Source organism: Geotrypetes seraphini, chromosome 2 (assembly GCF_902459505.1).
Source record: "Geotrypetes seraphini chromosome 2, aGeoSer1.1, whole genome shotgun sequence".
NCBI lineage: Eukaryota > Metazoa > Chordata > Amphibia > Gymnophiona > Dermophiidae > Geotrypetes > Geotrypetes seraphini.
The window spans coordinates 505,237,707-505,263,589 of record NC_047085.1 but is presented as its reverse complement, the minus strand read 5'-3'; the positions used below and the strand labels follow the sequence as shown (position 1 = coordinate 505,263,589).

General features: G+C 43.9%; 2 protein-coding genes across 4 annotated transcripts in view; one reads left to right on the top strand and one right to left on the bottom strand.

The window, feature by feature from the left end:
- Window positions 1–20,244, bottom strand: part of LOC117354553 (zinc finger protein 583-like) — a 56,069-nt gene extending 35,825 nt beyond the window's left edge. The window contains exon 1 of the mRNA XM_033932276.1: window positions 20,115–20,244. The gene's annotated coding sequence lies outside the window, so the exon portion shown is untranslated. The remainder of the gene's footprint in view (window positions 1–20,114) is intronic.
- On the top strand, window positions 1,443–15,261 carry LOC117354567 (gastrula zinc finger protein XlCGF26.1-like). Of its 3 annotated transcripts, XR_004538217.1 has the most exons (5): window positions 1,443–1,595; window positions 2,170–2,296; window positions 7,534–7,653; window positions 12,149–14,095; window positions 14,735–15,261. XR_004538217.1 is itself a non-coding variant. In XM_033932320.1 (4 exons), exons 1-4 carry the CDS (start codon window positions 1,569–1,571, stop codon window positions 13,984–13,986), a joined length of 2,112 nt encoding a protein of 703 aa, XP_033788211.1. In that variant the 5' UTR covers window positions 1,443–1,568; the 3' UTR covers window positions 13,987–14,217. The 3 variants fall into 3 exon arrangements, 2 of the variants coding, with proteins under 2 accessions (XP_033788211.1, XP_033788212.1); XM_033932320.1 differs by lacking the exon at window positions 14,735–15,261 and having other exon boundaries at window positions 12,149–14,217; XM_033932321.1 differs by lacking the exons at window positions 2,170–2,296; window positions 14,735–15,261 and having other exon boundaries at window positions 1,459–1,595; window positions 12,149–14,217.
- Window positions 20,245–25,883: the final 5,639 nt, after the last annotated feature.

Here is a 25,883-nt window from a genome sequence, read left to right as displayed (position 1 = left end):
GAAACCTTGTCCAGGACCACGGTGGAACGTGATTTAGGAGTGATCATTAGCAATGATATGAAGGCTGCCAATCATGTGGAGAAGGCTTCGTCCAAGGCAAGACAAATGATGGGCTGCATCCATAGGGGTTTTGTCAGCAGAAAACCTGAAGTCATAATGCCACTATACAGATCCATGGTGAGACCTCATCTCGAGTATTGTGTTCAATTCTGGAGACCACACTATCGGAAAGATGTGTTGAGAATTGAGTCGGTTCAGCGAATGACTACCAGGATGGTCTTGGGGCTCAGGGATCTCACGTATGAAGAAAGGCTAAAAAAACTGCGGATGTACTCACTGGAGGAGCGAAGAGAGAGGGGGGACATGATTGAGACCTTTAAGTATATCACGGGGCGCATAGAGGTGAAAAATGATATCTTCAGTCTTACAGGGCCCTCGGTAACCAGAGGACACTCGCTGAAAATCAGGGGAGGGAAATTTCAAGGTGATGCTAAAAAGTACTTCTTCACCGAAAGGGTGGTTGATCATTGGAACGAGCTGCCTCAGCAGGTGATTGAGGCCACAGCGTGTCAGATTTTAAGAGAAAATGGGATATTCACGTGGGATCTATAGGGGAGTAAAAGTCGGGGAGTGGGTCATTGGTATGGGCAGACTCGATGGGCTATGGCCCTTTTCTGCCGTCAATTTCTATGTTTCTATGATCCAGCAACGAGTGTCTGGCAAAGAGTTAATCTGAAATGTTACAAGTCCTAGTGTAACCCAAGAATCCAGGTGGCTAGGTTGGTCTGACAGGCCACAATGGTCGAACTAAACAGCAACTGAGTCTAAACCAGTGGTCTCAAACTCGCGGCCCGGGGGCCACATGCGGCCCGCCAAGTACTATTTTGAGGCCCTCAGCATGTTTATCATAATCACAAAAGTAAAATAAAACAGTTTCTTGATCATATGTGTCTTTAGCTATAAATGACAATATTATTATCAAGACTTAGCCAACAAGAAAGATTTATAAACTATAAAGAGTTTTACCCATGCAAAATTGTCATTTCTTTAATAAGACATTAACTATTTTTTTCTGAGGCCCTCCAAGTACCTACAAATCCAAAATGTGGCCCTGCAAAGGGATTGAGTTTGAGACCACTGGTCTAAACTAAAGCTGCTGTTTCTCCCCCTTCCCCCATGAGCAGACAGAGTTTTCCCTTCTTATTTCTTTTTTAATTTTCTTAATTATTGCGTAATGAACATATCTAACTGCTCCTTCTCTTCTGGGTTTTTTTTTCCCTTTTTTTGCTCTGTCTCCAGCCTCTTCTCTATCTCCAAACAGAATTGTGTTTCCTTTGAATAAAATTACAGTAGTGTACTGCATACCAATAGGACTACATTTCCCAGCATCCACCCTCAGCTGCAAGCTCCCCCTCCCTGTGACATCACCTCCTTGTGGAAGGGGTGGTGCTTGTTATACTGTACTGTACGCTGCTGAGGCCCAGCAAAGCACAAAGCTGTGCTGAGGGAGCCCTGCAAGGAGGGAGAGAGACAGAGCTGGATCTGGGGCTCTGGAGAAGGGCGGAATAATGGCTGCAGGGCTTTCTGCTCAGCAGGTAGGAGACTGGCAGGAAGTGGGCAGCAGGGCATGCAGTGCCAGACAATGCCATCCAGTCTCTTTCGCTCTCTCTCTCACACACATGTTGCATGAGGCAAGCAGAATAAATGAGCCTGGCACTGCTCAATCCATTCCTGGGGGCTCTTCTTCCTGATTCTCCTCCCCTCCTGCTTTAGGATACTGTCTGCATCCTGGCATCTCTTTCAGGTCCTGGGCAGGGCTGGCCTCACCTACGGACCAGTCCACTCTACCTTCAGATTTTGAGGGACAGATGCAGGACTGAGATTTTGGCACCCTTTATCTTCAGTGCCCTGAGCCAGTGTGTGTCACCTGGTCCAGCAGGAGGGGGGAGAAGGAAAGATACCAGATTCCAGGAGGGTGGTGCCAATACAAAAGTTGGCTTAGAGTGCCAGAGCCCCTTTAGCCGGCTTACGTCCTGGGGAGAGAGATCCTTGGTGTCCTCTTCTTCCCGTGATTAAATGTCAGAACTCTCAGGAGAATGAAGCCAGCTGAAATCTAATGCATTCTGAGCACCTTCACATGTCCCTGAGTGTTTCTGGTTTGTGTTTTAGGTGCAGGAGACATTTGAGGACATCGCTGTCTCTTTCTCCCAGGAGGAGTGGGGGTATTTAGATGAAGAGCAGAAGGAGCTTTACAGGGAGGTGATGAGGGAGAATTATCAGACCCTGCTCTCACTAGGTATTTATTTATTCATTCAATTTTCTATACTGTTCTCTCAGGGGGGGGGGGGGCTCAGAACGGTTGACATTAATTTATTCAGGTATTCAATCATTTTTCCCTGTCTGTTCCAGTGGGCTCACACTCCATCTAATGTACCTGGGGCATTGGAAGGATTAAGTGACTTGCCCAGGGTCACAAGGATTGCGAGATTCTGGATGATAATGAGGGGCGGTTAGTTTTTGACCAGAATCTATTCCAATCTATCATTAAATCTGTAGCAGAAATTTCTGTCAATCATTGTTGTGCCACCTTCTTTGAGAATTGGTAATGTGAGTCTCGCAGAATGTGGTATATGAAGGAAACAGCTATCCCTTGGGTAATGGCTAAATCACATCATTTTTCAATAGTAGTGGAAGAGTCAAGAACATAAGAATTGCCATCTCCGGATCAGACCCTGGGTCCATCAAGTCCGGTGGTCCGCACACGCGGACGCCCCGGCAGGTCTACCCTGGCATAGTTTTAGTCCCCATATCACTATATGCTTCTCAAGGGAGATGTGCATCTAATTTACCCTTAAGTCTATGACATGAAATTGCAGGTTCTTAGAGTCAATAGCAGAAGTTAATAATTCCCATTGTCAGTAGTAATGTTGGATACCAGGAAATTGTAGAATTATGGATTGAAAGGGTATCACAGTTTGCGAAGCAAAAAGTTGATGTACTTGCCAGAGCCCTGCTTTTTGCCATGTTTTCCATGAAAATGGTTTATTTTTTAATTTAAGAGCTGGATTGTTCTAGAGAGACATAGAGGGCAGATTAAACATTGATACATCCGCAGACTTATTCAAAAAAACAGAGAGCCTGCTGTGTTGCACTCAAAAGCGTAAAAATTTTTAGTTTTTTAGGGATGTCCATAGTAAGTAGAGATCTCAAAGGTATTGGTGAGCATATAAACTGTTCAGTTTCAAACCAAGCTGTGGAGTTCAGTTGGGTACAATCTTGTGTCCAATGTGCTCCATATTTAACTAGAGATGCTATATGGTAATGGTGGAAATCAGGGAAATTTACTCCTCCACTTTCTTTAGAGGCTCTCAATTTACTAATAGAAATTCTTGGTTTTTTATTTGCCCAAATAAAGTTAGAGAGCTTTGTGTTTATCCATTGATATACTGAAGGGGAACAGAGACAAGGTAACATGGATAATATGTATGTAATTTGAGGTGTTGGGGTCATTTTAATTGATGATATTCGACCCCACCAGGAGAGGTATGAAGGGTATCATCTAGTAATCGATTGAAGATGTTCGATTCTAGATATGTTTAAATCCATCACATGGGAGGCATCTTTATGAATTAGAATGCCCAAATATTTATGTTTAAATGATTTTTATTATTCCAGCAGTAAGAAGCAAATCCGAACAGTAGTACCATTCAGGAAATAACATTTTCAACAATATAATCAGTTCCCCTCCCATCCTCCCCTCCCCAAGAATCCATGGCCAGTCCAACAGCTGAGAGTGGGAATAAAATCTTAAAGTTTCAAAAGTCTACTGCGAGCACGCGGTGTGAGGTCCTGCCAGAAGTGCTCCCACACCTGACAAAATTTGCGACCCGGGCCAAGAGTCAAGTCTCCCACCATGTGTCTCTCCAGTGTTGCGTGCACTATCATTAGGGATCTCCATTGTGCATATGACGGGGGATCACGGGAGAGCCAGTTGGTGAGGATGGCTTTTTTTCCCATCAAAAGGGCTCTGGAGATAAATGTTGACATTCCCCTGGGTTTGGGCGAGGCTATATTATAAAATCCAAATAACGCTCTCGGTTGCGGAAGCCATCGCCTTCCCCAAAGCGATGTGGTATATAGGCCAAGATGTCTCCAAAACTGTTGGATTGCGGGGCAGGCCCAAAACATGTGACTCAAAGATGCATGAGCCTGATTGCATTTCGGGCAAGAATGCGATGCAGTAATCCCCATCCGGGCTGCACGTTCCGGTGGAATGTAAAGTCTAAGAACAATTTTCAATTGCATTTCCCAGTGAGTAATATTGGGTGACACCTTCTGAATGTTCTTCAGGACCCATTGTAACTGTTGAGCAGTCAACTGGCAATGCAAGTCCTCAGCCCACGCAGTCGCTAATATATCCAGATTCGTACTTGGTTGGCAATCCCAGATCCCCACAATATGAAATCGTAGAGGAATCCTCTGTTGGGCTGAAAGGCTGAAGAGTTCCGAAAGCGCCTCCCTGCAAACTTCAGTAAGGGCAGCCACTGGGAGGGACTGAACATAGTGACGGATCTGGTAATAGGCGAAGAGATTATTAGCCTGTAGGTCAAAAGTTCGTTGCAGCTCGGCAAATGTGTCAAATATTTAATAGCATGAGAAGACCAAGAAAATTGAAATTGAGCTATATCTGATGGGAAGACCAAATCATTCAGTGGGAATATCTCTGTCTTTTCCCAGTTGACTGACTATCCAGAATGTATCGAGTAAGTACGCACTTGTTGGATGAAAGCTGGTATAGAAAGAAGGGGGTTGCGCAGGAAGAGGAGGACATCATCTGCATATGCCGCTAATTTAATTTATCTGTGACCTATGTATACCTTGAATCTGGGGGCATTGTCGTATTGAAAGTAGGAATGGTTCTAAAGCCCTGCCGAGTATCTTTGGATAAAGAAAAGGGTTTGGATAAGGTATTATTAATTAAGAGTCTTGAAGAAGGGTGGCAATATAATGTTTCAATCCATTTAATTAAATAATTTCCAAAATTGAACCACCTCAGAACCTGCAGCAGGAAAGACTGCTCAACACGATCAAAATCTTGCTCTGCATCAATGGCCAATCCTATTACAGGCTCTGAGGTGGACTTGGCTAGATTGTTAATATGATGGAATAATCTAAGATTATCTCCTATATACCTATGTTTAATGAAGCCAACTTGATCGGTGTGAATGATGGAATGTATTGCATTATTCAAACGTGTGGACAAAATTTTAGCCAAGATCTTATAATCTAGATTTAGTAAGGAGATTGGCCTATAATTTTTAACTAGAGTGGGATCTTAATCTGGTTTAGGAAAAATTATGATAGTGGCTTCGGCAAAATTATATTGTATCTCGGGGCAAAAGTGAACGTAATTAAAGTAAGACAAAAGTTGAGGAGCCATGATAGTATTAAAGGTTTTATAGAATTCACTAGGTAATCCATCGGGACCTGGGGCTTTGTTAGTAGTCATAGAGGATATAGCGTTTTTTATTTCCTCTATCGATATTGAAGTGTAGGATGGGATATCTGGTCCAAATATGTGTCAATATCCGATGTAGAGGAGCGCGATTCTGATTTATATAAATTAGAGTAGAATTTTTCAAAATGTGAGGATATTAGCGTTTGATCTGTTTCCGGATGTCCATTGTCAAACTGTATGGATGGTATATGGAATTTATTTTGTTTAGTTTTGAGATATTTCGCTAGGGACTTTCCCATGAGATTGTCTCCTACATAGTGCCCAGACGCCTGAACAAATAGATCCCTTCTAGCTTTATATGAGAGCAAGGAGTTATATTCATATTTTTGCTTTATACGGGTGAGCTAGGGGAAGGGTCAGACATATGTTGTGATTCTAAATGTTTAATGGATTGCTCCAATGTCTTCTCCTTTTGAAGGGCTGATTTAGTCTTCCATGCAGAGAGCTTGATGAATTCTCCTCGAAGAATGATGTATAACATGTGGAGTGGTTACTGGAGAATGATAGTTTTGCTATGGGGGAGTGTCTTGAAGAGTCAACTGGATGCTCCCACTGTGAGATTTGCTGTACAACAGGGGGAGGGTGGGGGCTCTTTTATAGAGCTCTTGTGTCATATTTGTTGATTGCATTAGATTCTATGTCGGACACAATTAGGTTTATATCCTGATGTTACTTCTTGTTTGCTGCTGTTAGTATTATCAATCGAAAATATTAATAAAAATTTAATGTGGAAAAAAAATGGAAGGTCTAATCTAATCTTTGATTTATATACTGGGTCATCTCCCAATGGAGTTCGACTCGGTTCACATATAATTAAGACTAGAGTACATAGCAGAAAACATAAAAGAAGGAAGAACTAATTTAAAACTAAAGTATATAAGAAAAGCATAAGAAAAATTACTATAATATTATCATTTCATTGAGGCTGTAGTTAAACCATTTAAAAATTGCGACAACAAAAAAGTTTTCAGGAATTTACGAAATAATTGCAGCTGGCCTAAAAGCCTAATGGAGTCGGGAAGTTCATTCCAGATCTCTACAAATTTGAAAACAAAAGATCAACTGAGCTTCCCAGCAGATTTAATTCCCTTAAAGGAAGGTAATCCAACTATATGGAACGAATGGTCAAACAAAAGGATAAACACAATTGGTGACAAGTTGATAAAAATATCAAGAAATACCTAGATTTAGAATTGAAAAGAAATTCTTACTGCTTTGGTTGAGGGTAATCTCTGAAATGGTTAACACTTACTGCAGGAAAGTTCTCTCTGGAGGGGGGATGTAGGAAAATTATTTTGGCTTCCTGAGGTTTCTCTGAGCTCACATCGGTTTGGATGAGATGAAGGAGACCTTATTACATTAAAATCCATTTCTAGACCGCAATACCTTCCATATCGATGTGATTTCCATCATCAAGAGACTGTACACCACAGTGAAATATAAAAGAAATATCATCTTCTTTACTTTCCTAAAAATCTTACGTAAAGGGAAGTCTTCAATAGTTTTCGGAAATCCAAGAAGCAAACAAAATACGCAGTTCCGAATTCCAACTGGCAGCCTGATATGCAATTGTTCGATGCAAAAATTTCTTGTAAAGACATCCTCACAATGGAGGAGACACAAACAATGAAGTTATCCTTAGTGGACAAACCACCTTAAAAAATGTAAATTACTCCAAAAAATAACCAGGTGCCTGACTGTGTTTGGCTTTGTAACAAAGAGTCCCAAATTTAAACCAAACCTTGGCCTCAAGGAAGAGATAGTTCAAACATAATGAAATGAGGCTGATAATGTTTTATATTATCTAGAATGGGACATAGATTATAAAGATAAGTAAAGAGGATTTATGGGACTTTTGCAGGGCTTGAAATGATTCCTTTAACCGAGTGTTTGGATATTTTTGCTCACTGAAGTTGGTGAAATTCTTTATGCTAGACATTTCTCCTACGTCTTAAATTTGAGGGACTCGGTCAGTAAATAATTTGGGGAAACCTAATGCAGTTTTCTTACCCCAGGAACAGGATCTCTGACCGTCGCTCCTGACATCATATGCCGCATTGAACGAGGGGAAGAGCCGTACATCAAGGATGAGCCAGGATCAGAGGAAAGAGAACCTGGGAGAAGCAGCTGCTCAGGTGAGTGCAATAATAAGAGGGACGGGGGTGAAACCGCTGAGATAAAGTCTGGCATTGTAACCTAAATTTCCAAACCAGGCTCATCTTTATCTGAGCATGCATGAGATACTCGGGTTCTTATATGAGGGGCAAAGATCCATTTTATGGCACAATACCTTATTGTCACACAGAGTGAACATTAACTTAACTAACATTTTATTCTCCCCAACCTCTTAACTCTTCCTATATCAAACACCTTCACATTTCCTTCTATACTGGCGCAGTGGTTAGAGCTACGTCCACAGCACCCTGAGGTTGTGGGTTCAAAGCCACACTGCTCCTTGTGACTCTGGGCAAGTCACTTAATCCCCCCATTCCCCCAGGGACATTAGATAGAGTGTGATCCCAACAGGACAGATAGGGATAAACACTTGAGAACCTGACTGTAAGCCACTTAGACTATAAGTTGTATTATAAATACTAAAAATAAATAAATATTTCTGGAATATTATTTCTCTTATAATGTAAGGTGTATGTTTCAAAGAACATTTCATTATTTTCCATAAATGTTTTTCTCCCCCCCACCCTCCCTAAAAAAAAAATCATTTTAATAGCCTTCTTCTGGACCAACTCCATCCTTTTTGTATCTTTTTGAAGGTACGTTCTCCAGAATTGTACACAATATTCTAAATGAGGTCTCACCAGAGTCTTATACAGGGGCATCAATACCTCCTTTTTCCTACTGGCCATACATCTCCCTATGCAACCTAGTATCCTTCTGGCTTTCACCGTCAGCTTTTCAACCTGTTTGATGATCTTAAGGTGGCCAAACAGGTTGAAAAGGTGATAGTGAAAGCTAGAAGAATGCTAGGGTGCATAGGGAGAGGTATGGCCAGTAGGAAAAAGGAGGTATTGATGCCTCTGCATAAGACTCTGGTGAGACCTTATTTAGAATATTGTGTACAATTCTGGAGGCCGAACCTTCAAAAAGTTATAAAAAGGATGGAGTCAGTACAGAGGAAGGCTACCAAAATTATGTGTGGCCTTCATGATAAGGCGTATGGGGACAGACTTAAAGATCTCAATCTGTATACTTTGGAGGAAAGGCGGGAGAGGGGAGATATGATAGAGACGTTTAAATACCTATGTAATGTAAATGTGCATGAGTCGAGTCTCTTTAATTTGAAAGGAAACTGCAATGAGAGGGCATCACGGAAACATGGTGGAACGAGGACAACATCTGGGCCACTGTGCCTCCAGGATACAAACTATACTGCAGAGACAGAATAGGACACAAAGGTATTGTCCTATACATAAAAGAGGGAATTGAGTCTAACAGAGAGAATACACCGGAAACGAACAATAAGGTAGAGTCTCTATGGGCCAAAATACTGAGAACAAATGGAACGGATACGAAGATTGGCATCTACTACCGACTACTACTACTACTACTGATGAAGAAATGACAGACGAGATTAAAAACGAATGCAAGGGAGGCAACGACTTCATGGATGACTTCAATTATCCGGGGATAGATTAGAACCTAGGCAACTCCAGCTGGATGCTGTAGGCGATTGCTTCCTGGAACAACTTGTCATGGAAAATATGAGAGGAAATGCAATTCTAGACTTAATTCTAAATGGACTATGAGGACCGGCACAAGGTATAGAAGTAGAAGGGATGCTGAGAAACAATGATCACAACATGATCCACTTCAACCTAGACATAGGAACAAAAAATTGATCCAGAACGATGGCTATGGCACTGAACTTCCGAAAAGGGAACTACGAAGGGATGAGAGTCATGGAGAGGAAGAAGATTAGGAAGAGGATAAGCACTGTAAATACGCTAGAGCAAGCATGGTCCCTTTTTAAGGACACAGTTACAGAGGTGCAAAATTTATATATACCGCATATCAACAAGGGTTCCAAGAGGAAGAAGAACAAGAAACTGGTGTGGCTCACTGTAGCAGTGAAGGAAGCGAATAGAGACAAGAAGATTTCGTTTAAGGAATGGAAAAGGACAAAAATGGAAGAAAACTGGAAAAAGCAAAAACAACATCAAAGCAGGTGCCATAAAGAGGTAAGAGGGGCTAAAGAGACTACGAAGAACAAATAGCCAAGGAGGCCAAAAACTTTAAGCCGTTCTTTCAAGATATTAAGGGGAAAGGCAAAGGAAGCGGTGGGGCCGCTAGATGACCAGGGGATGAAGGGAGTGCTAAAGGAGGACAAAGCCATCGCCGACAAACTGAACACATTTTTTGTGTCTGTATTTACCAAAGAGGATATACACAACATACCAGAAGCTGACAGGCTATAAGCGGGAAACGAAGAGGGGAAACTGACAGGGATGATGGTCAGTCTAGAAGAGGTATGCAGACAGATTGATAGACTTAAAAATGATAAATCCCTGGGACCGGACAGCATCCACCCAAGGGTAATCAAGGAATTGAAAAGGGTTATAGCTGAACTGCTTCAACTAATAGCCAATCTGTGGATCAAATCAGGAAAGATTCCGGAAGACTGGAAAGTGGCAAATGTTACGCCAATCTTCAAGAAAGGTTCGAAGGGAGATCCGGGAAACTATAGACCAGTGAGTCTGATGGTAGAGGCCCTAATAAAGGACCGCATTATCAATCACCTTGACGGACACAAACTGATGAGGACCAGCCAGCATGTCTTCAGCAAAGGAAGATCTTGCTTGACAAACTTACTGCACTTCTTCGAAGGAGTGAGGGTGACCCGGTCGACATCGGTGAATAGGGCAAACAGAATGCTAGGAATGATTAAGAAGGGGATCACAAACGGATCTGAAAAGGTTATCATGCCGTTATACCAGGCCCTCACCTGGAATACTGCATCCAACACTGGTCACTGTACATGAAAAAGGACATAGTACTACTCGAAAGGGTCTAGAGAAGAGCGACAAAAAATGGTTAAGGGATTGGAGGAGTTGCCATACAACGAGAGGCTATAGAAACTGGGCCTCTTCTCCCTTGAGAAGAGAAGACAGAGGAGACATGATAGAAACATTCAAGATATTGAAGGGAATTGACTTAGTAGAGAAAGAGAGATTGTTCACCTTGGAGATTCCGTACAAACGTAAGGAAGTTCTTCTTCACCCAGAGAGTGGTAGAAATCTGGAACGCTCTTCCGGAGGCTGTTTTAAGAGAAAGCAACCTTCAGGGATTCAAGACAAGGATGGATAAGTTCTACTGGAACAGAAAATACACAAGTAAGGCTAGATTTAAATAGGATACTGGTCGTTGACCTAAGGTCTGCCACGTGAGCGGACTGCTGGGCACGATGAACCACTGGTCTGACCCAGTAACGGCAAATCTTATGTTCTTATAGGATGGAGTAATCTAAGGAAATACTTTTTTACAGAAAGGGTGGTAAATGCATTGAACATTCTCCCAGTAAAGATGGTGGAGACAGAGACTGCGTCTGAATTCAAGAAAACTTGGGATAGACACGTGGGATCTCTTAGGAAGAGGAGATAATGGATGCTGCGGATGGGCAGCCTGGAGGAGCCATTTGGTCTTTATCTGCCATCATGTTTCTTTGTTTAATATAAGTGGTTTTATTCCAGCCATCAAAGGTTTTTCTGTAGAATGAATTATTGCCTGAAAAAAAGGTCTCATCGACAGCTTTAGCCATTTAAAGTATTTAACAATATACTTGTCATTCTACAAGTTTGGGAATCCAAAAATGTGGTCCACATTTTTTATGAAATAGCTATTTCCAGTGCAATAGGTGTGTCATTCTGGACAAGCGGGTAATCTCCCCATGGCTGCGAGCCTTTGCAGAAGAAATCCACTCTGTAAGCCTCCTACTTCACTGGGAGCTCTACTGCCACCTACAGTTCTTCCCTTCTGCACGCGAGCCCGGCTATTCTACATTGGTTTGCTAAGGTTTTACAGAGTAGATGTGACGGCAAGGGAGGACTCTATCTTTGGGTCCTCAGTACTACATCCTGGGGCAGTCATCCCGCCCTAGATTTCTGGGACGGCTTTTGTATGTCCCACTTGTCCAGAATGACACACCTATTGCATTAGAAAAAGAGATTAGGCACTTACCTTGCTAATACCTTTTCTAGGAGATAGGTGTGTCATTCTGGTCCCCCACCCTGTCATTTATTTCCTGCACCTGCCTACTGTCTCACTCAGAATGTTCCTCTTCCAGCCTATAACTTGGATGCCAGTCAGACCTTAAGTACATGAAGAGGAGTCTATTACTGGGGTAATTTGGGGGTACTACTTGAGCTCCCTTAATGCTTCTGTTGGCATGCTTGTTTCCACGTTTGATTGTTGTTGGCTCAAATATTTATTTTATTTAGAGCAGAAAAATATATTAGCAAGGTAAAACCTAATCTCTTTATAGGAAAGAACCTTGGTTCTTAAGACATTCGTAGTTCATTGCTACATTAGCTATCCTTCTTCTTATTAAACACGGTTAATATCTTAGCATCACTGTCTTCTAACACTTGATTAATATCTTCTGTTTATGTCCGGTAGGTCATCAGATCATGCAAGAAAAGAAGAGAGAAAAGAATCAACAAGAACCGATTCAAAGCCAATTAGAACATGTCTTTGAGAATATTTCTCAGGGAACTAAGAGGAGAAATAGAAGGAATCGTCAGCAGGAATCAGAGGAGCAGAGAAACAGTGCAGGAGACTCAGCAGATGGAGTGACTGAGTGTGACAGGAGTAACAGGGAGCTCAATATCATCCCCGAGCAGCAGAGACACCTAGCAGAGAAACCCTTCCAAAATAATAATAGTGATCAAGTGACTTCTAAATGTAATCAGGGAGAAAAGAAAGGAAAAAAACAACAGAAAGAATTTACACGTACTCCATATAATAAGAAAACCAATTTTATTTGGAGTAAGAGTAATAGGAGATTTGATCTGTTTTCAGAGCGCCAAATGCACCAGAGGAGTCAAATAAATAAGAAACCATTAACAGCTAGTGAGCCCAATAAAAGCCTCACTGGACTTTCCAATCTAAAAAGTAATCAACTTATTCACCAAGGAAACAAAATATTTACATGTGCTCATTGTAATAAAAGCTTCATTTGGCTTTCACAACTTAAAATTCACCAAATGATCCACACAGCAGACAAACCAGTTACATGTACTGAGTGCAATAAAAGCTTCACTCGGCTTTCACAACTAAAAAGCCACCAAAAGATTCATACAGGTGAGAAGCCATTTGCATGTACTGAGTGTAATAAAAACTTCACTTGGCTTTCACAACTAAAACTCCACCAAAAGATTCATACAGGTGAGAAGCCATTTGCATGTACTGAGTGTAATAAAAGCTTCCCTCGGCTTTCACATCTAAAAGATCACAACAAAATTCATACAGGTGAGAAGCCACATACATGTGCTGAGTGTAATAAATGTTTCTCTCATCTTACATGTCTAAAAAATCACCAAATGCTTCACACAGGTGAGAAGCCATTTGCATGTAATGAGTGTAATAAAAGCTTCACTCTGCTTTCAACTTTAAAAAGGCACCAAATGATTCATACAGGTGAGAAGCCATTTACGTGTACTGAGTGTAATAAAAGCTTCACTAATATTTCACATTTAAAAAGGCACCAAAAGATTCATACAGGTGAGAAGCCATTTACATGTACTGAGTGTAATAGAAGCTTCACTAATATTTCATATCTAAAAAGGCACCAAAAGATTCATACAGGTGAGAAGTCATTTGCATGTACTGAGTGTAATAAAAGATTCACTCTTCTTTCACATCTACAAAGGCACCAAAAGATTCATACAGGTGAGAAGCCATTTACGTGTACTGAGTGTAATAAAAGATTCAATAATCTTTCACATCTAAAAAGGCACCAAACAATTCATACAAGTGAGAAGCCATTTACGTGTACTGAGTGTAATAAAAGCTTCCTACGGTTTTCACAACTAAAAAGTCACCAAAACAATCATATAGCTGAGAAGCCATTTTCATGTACTGAGTGTAATAAATGTTTCCCTTATCTTTCATGTCTAAAAACTCACCAAATGATTCATACAGGTGAGAAACCATTTGCGTGTACTGAGTGTAAGAAAAAATTCACTCAGCTTTCACATCTAAAAAGACACCAAAAGATTCACACAGGTGAGAAGCCATATACATGTACTGAGTGTAATAAAAGCTTCACTCTTCTTTCACAACTAAAAATTCACCAAAAGATTCATACAGGTGAGAAGCCATATAGATGTACTGAGTGTAATAAATGTTTTTCTTATCTTTCATGTCTAAAATCTCACCAAAAGCTTCACACAGGTGAAAAGCCATTTTCACGTACTGAGTGTAATAAAAGCTTCACTCAGCTCTCACATCTATAATGACACCAAATGAACCACACGGGAGACCAGTTTAAATGTAGTGAATGTAATAAGTTTTACTCGCCTTTCATATCTAAAAATTCATCTAATGATCCACACTATATTTAAATGTACAGTGGTGCCTCGCATAACGGACGCCTCGCACAGCGAACGCTGCGCATAACGAACTTTTTGTCTTGCTCCCTATAACGAACTTCATTTCACACAACGAAGTCGCCCGAGGGGCCCGGGGGGGGCGGAACTACTCTCGCCGCTTCCTAATGTGAGCCGGGAACAGCAGCACCCTCCTGTCTGAATGCAGTGTTCCATCATCTCCCTCCACCTTACCTTAGATGCCGAGTTTTCCGGCTTTCTTTTTCGGCCAGCCACACACTTTCAAAGAGCAGCACATGCGCGCATGCTCTGTTGTTCAATCTTCTCCTCTGACGCAACCGGAAACCGGAAGTTGCAGGAGAGGAGAACATTGATCAACTTCAGCAGCTGCGCGTGCACAGCTTTTTGAAAGCGTGCGGCTGGGTGAAAAAGAAAGCTGGCAAACTCTGCATATAAGGTGAGGTGGAGGGAGGGAAATGTAGGGCTGCAGAACGAATTATTTTGTTTTACATGTATTCTTATGGGAAAACAGGGCTGCAGAACGAATTATTTTGTTTTACATGTATTCTTATGGGAAAACGCGTTTCACACAACGAACGTTTCACATAACAAACTTGCTCCTGGAACGGATTAAGTTCGTTGTGTGAGGCACCACTGTAATAAGTGTAATAGTAGCTGTAGATGGCTTTCAGATCTAAAAATTCACCAAAAGAGTCACACAGGAGACAAACCATTTACATGTAATCTAATATAATAAAACGCTAGGCCGCGCATGCGCACTTCCTATGTGTGCGCCGGTTTTCCGTGAGCTGTAGCGACACATAGGAAGTGCGCTTGCGCGGCTTACAATCTGTCCTGCTCCCTCTTCAAAGACGCAGCGGTCGCCGCCTCTCCGCTCTCTCTCTTCCTCCCCCCCCGAGCTGGATTTCGACCGCCCTTACGGGTTTTAAGTTGGGCACTGCTTCTCCTGCGGCGCGGCGGCCCGAGTCGGGTGGCGGCCCGAGTCGGATGTCGGCCGCGGCGGCCCGAGTCAAATGTCGGTCGCGGTGACTGCAGGCCGCAGCAGCCAAACCCAGAAAACACATAAGTAGGGCATGGAGTTAAGAAGTAATGTATGGGGGGGAGGCAAATACTGCACAGGGAAGTGGGGCTGGGAGGGAAATGCTGCAACACACGGAAATGGAGGGCAGAAAAGGGGTTGATGGACAGGGGAAGAGGTGCTGATGAACAGGGAGGGGGGGCAGAAAAATAAAGACAGGCCTACTGCTGGACAGGGGGAGCAGGAAGGAGGTGATGATGGACAGGGGGAGGTAAAACAAAGGGAGAAGGGCTTCTGATGGATAAGGTGGACAGTGATAGGGTGGTGGAGGACACAGGGGAGGTAAAAGGAAGGGAGAATGGACAGGGGGAGCAGGCAAGGGGTGGTAGTGGACAGCTAAGGAAAAAAAAATAAAAAAAACAGACAGAAATACAGAAAGCGACTAAGGAGAGAGAAAAAAAAAAAAAAAAACCAGACACACACATATATATTCTAGCACTCATAAACATATTGAACAGGATTGGACCTAACACTGATCCCTGAGGGACTCCACTACTCACCTTTCCTTCCTTCGAGCGACTTCCATTAACCACCAGCCAGTTTCTGACCCAGTTCACCACTTTGGGTCCTAACTTCAGCCCTTCAAGTTTGTTCAACAGTCTCCTATGAGGAACTGTATCAAAGGCTTTGCTGAAATCCAAGTAAATTACATCTAGCATATGTCCTCGATCCAGCTCTCTGGTCACCCAATCAAAAAATTCAATCAGGTTCGTTTGGCACGATTTACCTTTTGTAAAGCCATGTTGCCTCGGATCCTGTAACCCATTAGATTCAAGAAAATATACTATCCTTTCTTTCAGCAACACTTCCATTATTTTTCCAACAACTGAAGTGAGGCTCACTGGCCTGTAGTTTCCTGCTTCATCCCTGTGACCACTTTTATGAATAGGGACCACATCCGCTCTCCTCCAATCCCCAGGAATCACTCCCATCTCCAGAGATTTGTTGAACAAGTCTTTAATAGGACTCGCCAGAACCTCTCTGAGCTCCCTTAGTATCCTGGGATGGATCCCGTCTGGTCCCATCGCTTTGTCCACCTTCAGTTTTTCAAGTTGCTCATAAACACCCTCCTCCGTGAATGGCGCAGAATCTACTCCATTTTCTCGTGTAACTTTGCCAGACAATCTCGGTCCTTCTCCAGGATTTTCTTCTGTGAACACAGAACAGAAGTATTTGTTTAGCACATTTGCTTTCTCCTCATCACTCTCCACATATTGGTTCCCAGCATCTTTTAGCCTAGCAATTCCATTTTTCATCTTCCTCCTTTCACTAATATATCTGAAAAACTTTTTGTCTCCCATTTTTACATTGTTAGCCATTTGTGCTTTCGCCAGACGTATCTCTCTCTTGGCTTCTTTCAGTTTCACCCTGTAGTCATTTCTGCTCCCCTCTTCTTGGGTTTTTTAATATTTCACGAACGTCAACTCTTTCGCCTTTATTTTCTCAGCCACTAGATTGGAGAACCATATTGGCTTCCTTTTTCTCTTGTTTTTATTGATTTTCTTCACATAAAGGTCCGTAGCCATTTTTATCGCTCCTTTCAGCTTAGACCACTGTCTTTCCACTTCTCTTATGTCCTCCCATCCTAACAGCTCTTTCTTCAGGTACTCTCCCATTGCATTAAAGTCCGTACGTTTGAAATCTAGGACTTTAAGTATCGTGCGGCCGCTCTCTACTTTAGCCATTATATCAAGCCAAACCATTTGATGATCACTACTTCCCAGGTGAGCACCCACTCGAACATTAGAGATACTGTCTCCATTTTAATTATGAGAAATCTACGTAAAATAAGAAAATTCTTCGACCCAGCACAATTCAGGCTAATTGTCCAATCCCTAGTCTTAGATCTACTGGACTATTGCAATTCCCTCTATCTACCTTGTCCTGCCAACATGATAAAACAACTTCAGACTATACAAAACACTGCCCTCAGACTGATCTACTCCCTGAGAAAATATGATCATATTACAACTGCCTTCCTAGATTCTCACTGGCTACCTATGCAAGCACGAATTCAATTCAAATTCTACTGCTATTATTCAAAGCATTAAATGGCTCCGCCCCCCCTATCTAAACAACCGCCTAAACCAGATCCTCACCTCAAGACAAAGAAGAACTCCGAACCCTTTTGCCTTCCCTCCACTCAAGGGCACTCAGCGCAAAAAGATGTTTGATAACCTTCTGGCGACGCAAGCAGCAAAACTTAACCACTCCATCTCCAACCTGTTGACAGCAACGGGCAACTTCAAAACTTTTCGAAAAGAAATCAAAACCCTACTTTTCAAAAAATTTATCCAGATATCTTAACCCAACCCTTCCCCCTCCTCCTAGATAAATTCTCCTTCAAAACCTCCACTTAAATAATCTCTTCCTCCCCAAAACACCAACCAAGTATTCGGATCCCTGAAATGTAACGTAATCTTATTTGTACTCTGTAATCTATTTGTTATATCACACAGTAACGTACAGTCAATTTAATATCCAATTTGCAAGTTTTTCCGGAATTAATCCAGGTACCTCTCCTCCCTTGTAACCAAAAAAAACCCCAAAAAACCCAAAAACTGTTGTAACTTCACTGGAAATGTCCAGTTAGCTCTTTTGTAATCCGCCTTGAACTGCAAGGTATAGGAGGAATAGAAGTCCCTAATGTAATGTAATGTAATGTAATCAGAACTGTCCCAAGCATCACCTGCAACTACTCCATATGTACTTCTGATGTCATGACAATTCAGACATAATTTATATTATTTTTGGAATAATGGTTACATATATGAGGTTCAATAAAAGAAAATTTTCACTGCCTGTTTCTATTATGACCATTTATTCCGTTTCATGGTTATTACAAAAAATATTTTTTTACATTGGGGGGTGTCAAAAAATGATGGGCCCCAGGTGCCATATACCCTAGGTACGACACTGACTGGTGTCTAACTCAATCCACCTCCTAACTCCATCTGAGGACACAATACTACTCGAAAGGGTTCAGAGAAGAGCGACTAAAATGGTTAAGGGGCTGGAGGAGTTGCCGTACAGGGAGAGATTGGAGAAACTGGGCCTCTTCTCCCTTGAAAAGAGGAGATTGAGAGGGGACATGATCGAAACATTCAAGATAATGAAGGGAATTGTTCACCCTCTCCAAGATAGGGAGATCGAGAGGACACTCTAAAGATAAAAGGGGATAGATTCCGTACAAATGTAAGGAAGTTCTTCTACACCCAGAGTGTGGTAGAAAACTGGAACGCTCTTCCGGAGGCTGTTATAGGGGAAAAGACCCTCCAGGGATTCAAGACAAAGTTAGACAAGTTCCTGCTGAACCGGAGCATATGCAGGTAGGGCTGGTCTCTGTTAGGGCGCTGGTCTTTGACCAGAGGGCCAACATGTGAGCGGACTACTGGGCACGATGAACCACTGGTCTGACCCAGCAGTGGCAATTCTTAAGTTCTTACAATCTCAGCTCTGGAATGTTGCTACTCCTTGGGTTTTGGCCAGGTACTAGTGACCTGATTGGCTACCGTGAGAACGGGCTACTGGGCTTGATGGACCATTGGTCTGACCCAGTAAGGCTATTCTTATTGATTACAAATAATCTCTCTACCCCTACTCCTTGACTCCCCCCGACAGCCATACTTAATTTCACAAAACAAATGGTGTTTTAATTGGGTTTTTAAAAAAAGTTAATCAAATCCCCTTGTTGGCATATATAATGCATGAGCTTATTCCTTACCTCTGGACCAGCACAGGAAAATGTGCCTGCCCTCATCGTCTGCAATCAAATTTCCTTCCTAGATGGGACAGGTAAGTCCTTATGTCCTGAGGAACGCAATGTTGTGCCTCATCTTTAACTTTAGCTGATATGTTGCTTCCTAGCTGTAAAGAGATGTGGAGCAGGGGTTAAAGCTACAGCCTCAACACCCTGAGGTTGTGGGTTCAAATCCACACTGCTCCTTGTGACCTTGGGCAAGTCACTTAATCCCTCCATTGCCCAAGGTACATTAGATAGAGTGTGAGCCCACTGGGACAGACAGGGAAAAATGCTCAAGTACCTAAATAAATTAATGTCAACCCTTCTGAGCCCCCCCCCCCTGGGAGAACAGTTTAGAAAATTGAATTAATAAATAAATACCCAGTGAGATCAGGGTCTGTTAATTCTCCTTCATCACCTCCCTGTAAAGCTCCTTCTGCTCTTTATCTAAATACCCCCACTCCTCCTGGGAGAAAGAGACAGCGATGTGCTCAAATGTCTCCCGCATCTAAAACACAAACCAGAAACACTCAGGGACATGTGAAGTGCTCAGAATGCATTAGATTTCAGCTGGCTTCATTCTCCTGAGAGTCCTGACATTTAATCACGGGAAGAAGAGGACACCAAGGATCTCTCTCCCCAGGACGTAAGCTGGCTAAAGGGGCTGTGGCACTCTAAGCCAAAATTTTATATTGGCACCACCCTCCTGGAATCTGGTATCTTTCCTTCTCCCCTCCCCCCCCCCCCCTTTGATCTGGTATCTTCCCCCTCCTGCTGGACCAGGTCATGCACTGGCTCAGGACACTGATGATAAAGGGTGCCAAAATCTCAGTCCAGCATCTGTCCCTCAAAATTTTGGGATTTTGGTGCCCTCTATCACCGGCGCCCTGAGCCAGGCCCTCACCTAGTACATAGGTGAGGCCAGCACTGCCCAGGACCTGAAAGGGGAAGAGGAGAGAAAAGAGAATATAAGAGATGCCAGGATGCAGACAGTATTCTAAAGCAGGAGGAACAGCTGCATTTGAGGGGAGGAGAATCAGGAAGAAGAGCCCCAGGAATGGATTGAGCAGTGCCAGGCTCATTTCTTCTTCTGCTTGCCTCATGCAACATGTGTGTGAGAGAGAGAGAGAAAGAGACTGGATGGCATTGTCTGGCACTGCATGCCCTGCTGCCCACTTCCTGCCAGTCTCCTACCTGCTGAGCAGAAAGCCCTGCAGCCATTATTCCGCCCTTCTCCAGAGCCCCAGATCCAGCTCTGTCTCTCTCCCTCCTTGCAGGGCTCCCTCAGCACAGCTTTGTACTTTTCTGGGCGTCAGCACCATACAGTACAGTATAACAAGCACCACCCCTTCCACAAGGAGGTGATGTCACAGGAAGGGGGAGCTTGCAGCTGAGGGTGGATGCTGGGAAATGTAGTTCTACTGGTATGCAGTAGTACACTACTGTAATTTTATTGAAAGGAAACACAATTCTGTTTGGAGATAGAGAAGAGGCTGGAGACAGAGCAAAGAAAGGAAAAAAAAGAACAGAAGAGAAGAGAAGGAGCAGACAGTCAGAGATGTTCATTACCCAATAATTAAGAAAATTAAAAGAAATAAGCAGGAAAAACTCTGGATGCTCTTGGGGAAAGGAGGAGGAACAGCAGCTTTAGTTTAGACCCTGTTGCTGTTTAGTTCGACCATTGTGGCCTGTCAGACCAACCCAGCCACCTGGATTCTTGGGTTACACTAGGACAGGGATCTCAAAGTCCCTCCTTGAGGGCCGCAATCCAGTCGGGTTTTCAGGATTTCTCCAATGAATATGCATTGAAAGCAGTACATGCACATAGGTCTCATGCATATTCATTGGGGAAATCCTGAAAACCCGACTGGATTGCGGCCCTCAAGGAGGGACTTTGAGACCCCTGCACTAGGACTTGTAACATTTCAAATTAACTCTTTGCCAGACACTCGTTGCTGGATCAGGTCAGTGTAGGGCAGGGGTAGACAATTCCGGTCCTCGAGAGCCACAGGCAGGTCAGGGTTTCAGGATATCCACAATGAATATGTATGAGATGGATTTGCATGCACTGCCTCCTTGAGATGCAAATCTATCTCATGCATATTTATTGTGGCTATCCTGAAAACCTGACCTGCCTGTGGCTCTCGAGGACTGGAATTGCCAACTCCTGGTGTAGGGTCACCTTACGCCTCCAGAAAAAGAAGTACGGTTTGAGACATTCAGGTTTTACTCTAATGGATGCAATGAGGACAGATAGAAAGCAATGGAAGTCTCAATTCGTCCTTCTTTTTCCGGAGTCTGTGGAGCAAGATCACCGCACTGAAACCAACAACATCGTTCAGGTCTTTATCTGCCCCGATCTACTATGTTACTACTTTGTACTTATGGAGGGGCATTTTGGATTGTCCAACTTTGGACGTTTCTCACAAAAAGTCTAAAAGGTAAGGCGGGGAAATGGCCATTTTCGAAACCGTTAGACATCCAAATTTTATATTTAAAAATTCTCTATTTAGATGTCTTGACCCTCCAGGGTGTGTGAGAGGAATATTATAATTTATTGATTTATCTTTTTTTTTTGCCTTTTCATTTTCAGGTCTGAGTTCATTAGAGTGGGGGTGATAGGGGTGGGTTTTTCATTCTTCTGCAGTGGGCCATCGGAGTCCAAGCCCACTGCTTTGACTATGGATCTGGGGCTGGGGATGTACGGGGGGGGGGGAGCTTGGGTGCCGGGTCTGTGTGTCAGTATAATGGTTCTATTTTTTTGTATTTCTTCTGTTGACTGTTCTTTCTTGGTTGGATTTTATTTCTGAAAATAAAAATTGATTACACATACCGGGTTTCCCTGAAAATGCATTAGGGCAGGGGTCTCCAAAGTCCCTCCTTGAGGGCCGAATCCAGTCGGGTTTTCAGGATTTCTCCAATTAATATGCATTGAAAGCAGTGCATGCACATAGATCTCATGCATATTCATTGGGGAAATCCTGAAAACCCGACTGGATTAGCCCTCAAGGAGGGACTTTGGAGACCCCTGCATTAGGGCTTATTTTCGGGGGATGTCTTATTTTTTTCATGTACAACAATCATCTCTCCCTTCCTCTCCTACACCCTAGTTATTCCTCTTTCCTTTCTCTCCACCCCCCCTTCCCCATGGCAGCATTTTTCCTCCCGTCACCCCTAGTGCAGCAGAACTCCACTGACCCTCCACACCGTGAGACTGACATACCTCTGCTCCGAGGCCTCCAAAAACAGCAGCGACAGCAGTTGTTCTGGAAGGACTCAGAGCAGAGGCATGTCAGGTCTCACCGGGGTGGCGATCGCTGAATTGACGAGTCCGATTTTTTTTGGTGAATCAGGGATGGAGTCGGGGAGTGTTGGGGACATTCGGTGGGGGATCTTCAGGGGTTGATCTTAACTAGAGCTTATTTTCAGGATAAGTCTTATTTTCGGAGAAACAGGGTAGATGTCTTGACCCTTAAGGTGCCTAACTTTTATGGCCATTTTCGAATACAAAAACGTCCAAGTTCAAAATGTCCAATTCAGGCCCGTTTGAACGTGGGAGGGACAAGGACTGGCCACATAGATATGCCAACAGGGCAGTAAGGCACCTTAGGGGAACCGTTGTGAGCTTTATATAAAGGGTGCCCAGTGGCATAGTAAGGGAAGGGTGGGGGTGGGGTGGTCCGCCTTGGGCGCATTCTTGGTAGGGGCACCGGCCCCCACCTGCTCCTTCCTGAACCCCCCTGCCACATGCGTGCGCACCTTCCCTCGTACCTCTTGAATTATCCCTGCGCGAGCCGCATTACGAACTTTCTGCCTGCGTCAGGGTTGCCTCTCTCTGACTTTACTTCCGGGCCCTGCGCTTTTCTGGAGGCATATGGTAACCCTACATCAGGGGTAGGCAATTCCAGTCCTAATATGCATGAGATAGATTTGCATCTCATGCAAATCCATCTCATACATATTCATTGTGGATATCCTGAAACCCTGACCTGCCTGTGGCTCTCGAGGACCGGATTTGCCTACCCCTGCCCTACAATGACCTGATCCAGCAACAAGTGTCTGGCAAAGAGTTAATATGAAATGTTACAAGTCCTAGTGTAACCCAAGAATCCAGGTGGCTGGGTTGGTCTGACAGGCCACAATGGTCGAACTAAACAGCAACTGGGTCTAAACTAAAGCTGCTGTTTCTCCCCCTTTCCCCAAGAGCATCCAGAGTTTTTCCTGCTTATTTCTTTTAATTTTCTTAATTATTCTGTCTGTCTACTCCTTCTCTTCTGGGTTTTTTTTTTCCTTTCTTTGCTCTGTCTCCAGCCTCTTCTCTATCTCCAAACAGAATTGTGTTTCCTTTCAAGTTTCAAGTTTATTACAAATTTGATAAAACGCTAGTCATAAATTCTAAGCGTTTAACAGTATAAAATTTAAAATAGGGGACGTCACCTCACTGAATGGCAGCGTGAAGCAGAAGCTCCGTCGGGCTTTTGTGATAATCTGCGAGTGGCGCTTTCACAGTGTTGTTTCTTTGCCGCTATTTTCGGCTGCCGGGGTCCCCCTGCTAATGGCGACTCGTAAACGCCTAGACAAATTTAAATTTTTCGGCGATCCGCCGGAAAAATCGGGCCCGGAGGTGATGAGCGGCACGGGAGAGAAAAAAAGATGGCGGTCGGGCCGGTGACTCAGTCCGAGTCGGAAGACGAAGGCATATCTGATAAGTGGGGGGAGGCTGGAGAGGCACCGAAAAAGTCTATGGCTGCCTGGTTTACAGAGCTGAAAGCTGAAATAATTGGGGTGAGGGGAGATGTGTGGGCGGCGATTGCAGAGCTCCGTACGGAGGTCAGTGAGCTGGGAACTCGGGTTTCGGCCTCCGAGGACCACGTGACTGATCTTACTACCACAGTATCCACTACCTCCGATGTTACGGGTCGCCTATCGACTGAGCTCCGGGAACTGCAGGCACAAGTTGAAGACTTGGAGAACCGCTCTCGGAGATGCAACCTGCGGTTCAAAGGCATCCCTGAAACGGAAGCTTTTCAGGACAGTAAAGAGGTGGTAAGAGCCTTTTGTGCACATCTACTGAGGGCTGATGGAGCTGAAGTCCCTGAGTCTATCGTTTTGGTGCGGGCCCACCGCAGTCTGGGAGCTCCCAGGGCCCAGGGCGCAAGAGATATAATAGCCTGCTTTGGGGAGTTTACACTGAAGGAATGTATTTTATTGGCTGGCCGCAGACAAGCAGCTCTCCGATGGAAAGATCTGGCCGTGGGAGTTTTCCAGGATTTGGCGTGGTCTACTTTGCAGAAGCGCAGAGCGTTTAAAGATGTTACACAAGTGCTGCGCTCGGGGGGCCATAAATATCGGTGGCTATTCCCCTTTGGCATATGGATGACCATTAATGGCACATCTCGGCGAGTGACCACAGTGTCGGAAGCTTGGGCGGAGATGAGAGCTCTGGGCTGCGGAACTCCGATGGAAGGGAACAGACCTCCGGCAGTAGCATCAACTTCTGCACAAGGCGAGCCTTGGAGTATGGCGTTGCGCTCTGGCAAGAAATCTGTGAAATCCCAGACCTGAACGTGTTTGGACACTGGTACAACTATTTTGATCTGCCTCGCTGCTGGGCTTTGACTGGGACTGTTGAGCGCAGGCCCTTGGAACTGCCTGGGAGAATTGGAGACATTGGTTTGAAACTGCTCCCTTTGATTGGGGCTTTTTCGTTTCTTACGTACTGTTCTCATGGTGTATGTTTGAGGTTGTATGGTTCTCTGGTTGTTGGGGTTTGGGATCTGGTGGGCTCAGAGAATGCAAGTATGGGGTATGAGGGGTTGGGGGAGTGCTAGGATGATGAGTGCAGGATGGAGAGGGGTGGAGTGGCATATGGTGACTGTGGGGGAATTCATTTGTTGGAAGTTTCATTGACTTTATGGATGAGTGATGATTGCCTTTGGGGGAGGATTGCACTTTCTACACGCTGGCGAATCCTGAGGCTCGGGATTCGAAACAGCGCAGGGGAGGGGGGAGGGGGGTGGGATCTGGGGGGGTTAGGGGGGATAGAAAGGGGAAGGAGGGTAATAAGCTCTTTATTCTAGGTTCGTGGAATGTTAATGGACTTAATAGTCCGGGTAAGTGCAGTATTGTATTTAAAGAGTTGGTACGCTTGCAATGGGATGTTTGTTTACTCCAGGAAATACATTTAAGGCCTCGAGATGTAGCAGTCCTACAATCTCCCTATTTTGATCAAATCTGGACCCACCAGGGGTTGGTGCCGGGGAAGAGGGTGGGAGGGGTGGCCATATTGGTTAGAAAGGGACTGGGTCTAGTGGTTCAACAAGTCTTTCGGGATGGGGCAGGGAGATGTTTGGCTCTAGTGGCTACCTTACAGGGCCGTCCCATCACTATTATAAATCTGTATGGTCCCAACACTGGTCAAGCAAAATATTTTGGGTCCCTTAGAACTGAATTGGTGGGTTTTGTGAAAGGCTCTGTTTATCTGGGTGGAGATTTTAATGTTACCCCGGATGTTCATCTGGATCACTCTGTGGGAGGGACTCGTTCTCCGACTAGGGCCGCTAGAAAGGCTCTTCTATCTTTGTTTTCTTCTCTGGGCTTGGTAGACAGTTGGAGGTTGTCTCATCCAGCGCAGCGCTCTTACACTCACTACTCTCATGCACATAGATCGTATGCGCGCATTGATGGGGTATGGGTTCATCGTAATTCCTGGGGCGGGATTCGACAGGCCGAAATTGTTGCTATCCAACTTTCTGACCACGCACCAGTGTGGGTAGCCTGCGCGGGTTATTGGGAGGGGGTGGGACGTCGTTTTTGGCGACTTAATGAGTCTTTATTAAAAGATCCAGCTGTAATTCGAGAGGTGGGTGCGACCGTGGCTCAGTACCTTCAACATAATGATAACAATACGGTCACTGATGCGACTCTGTGGGATGCACTGAAGGTGGTGGTACGGGGCGTTTT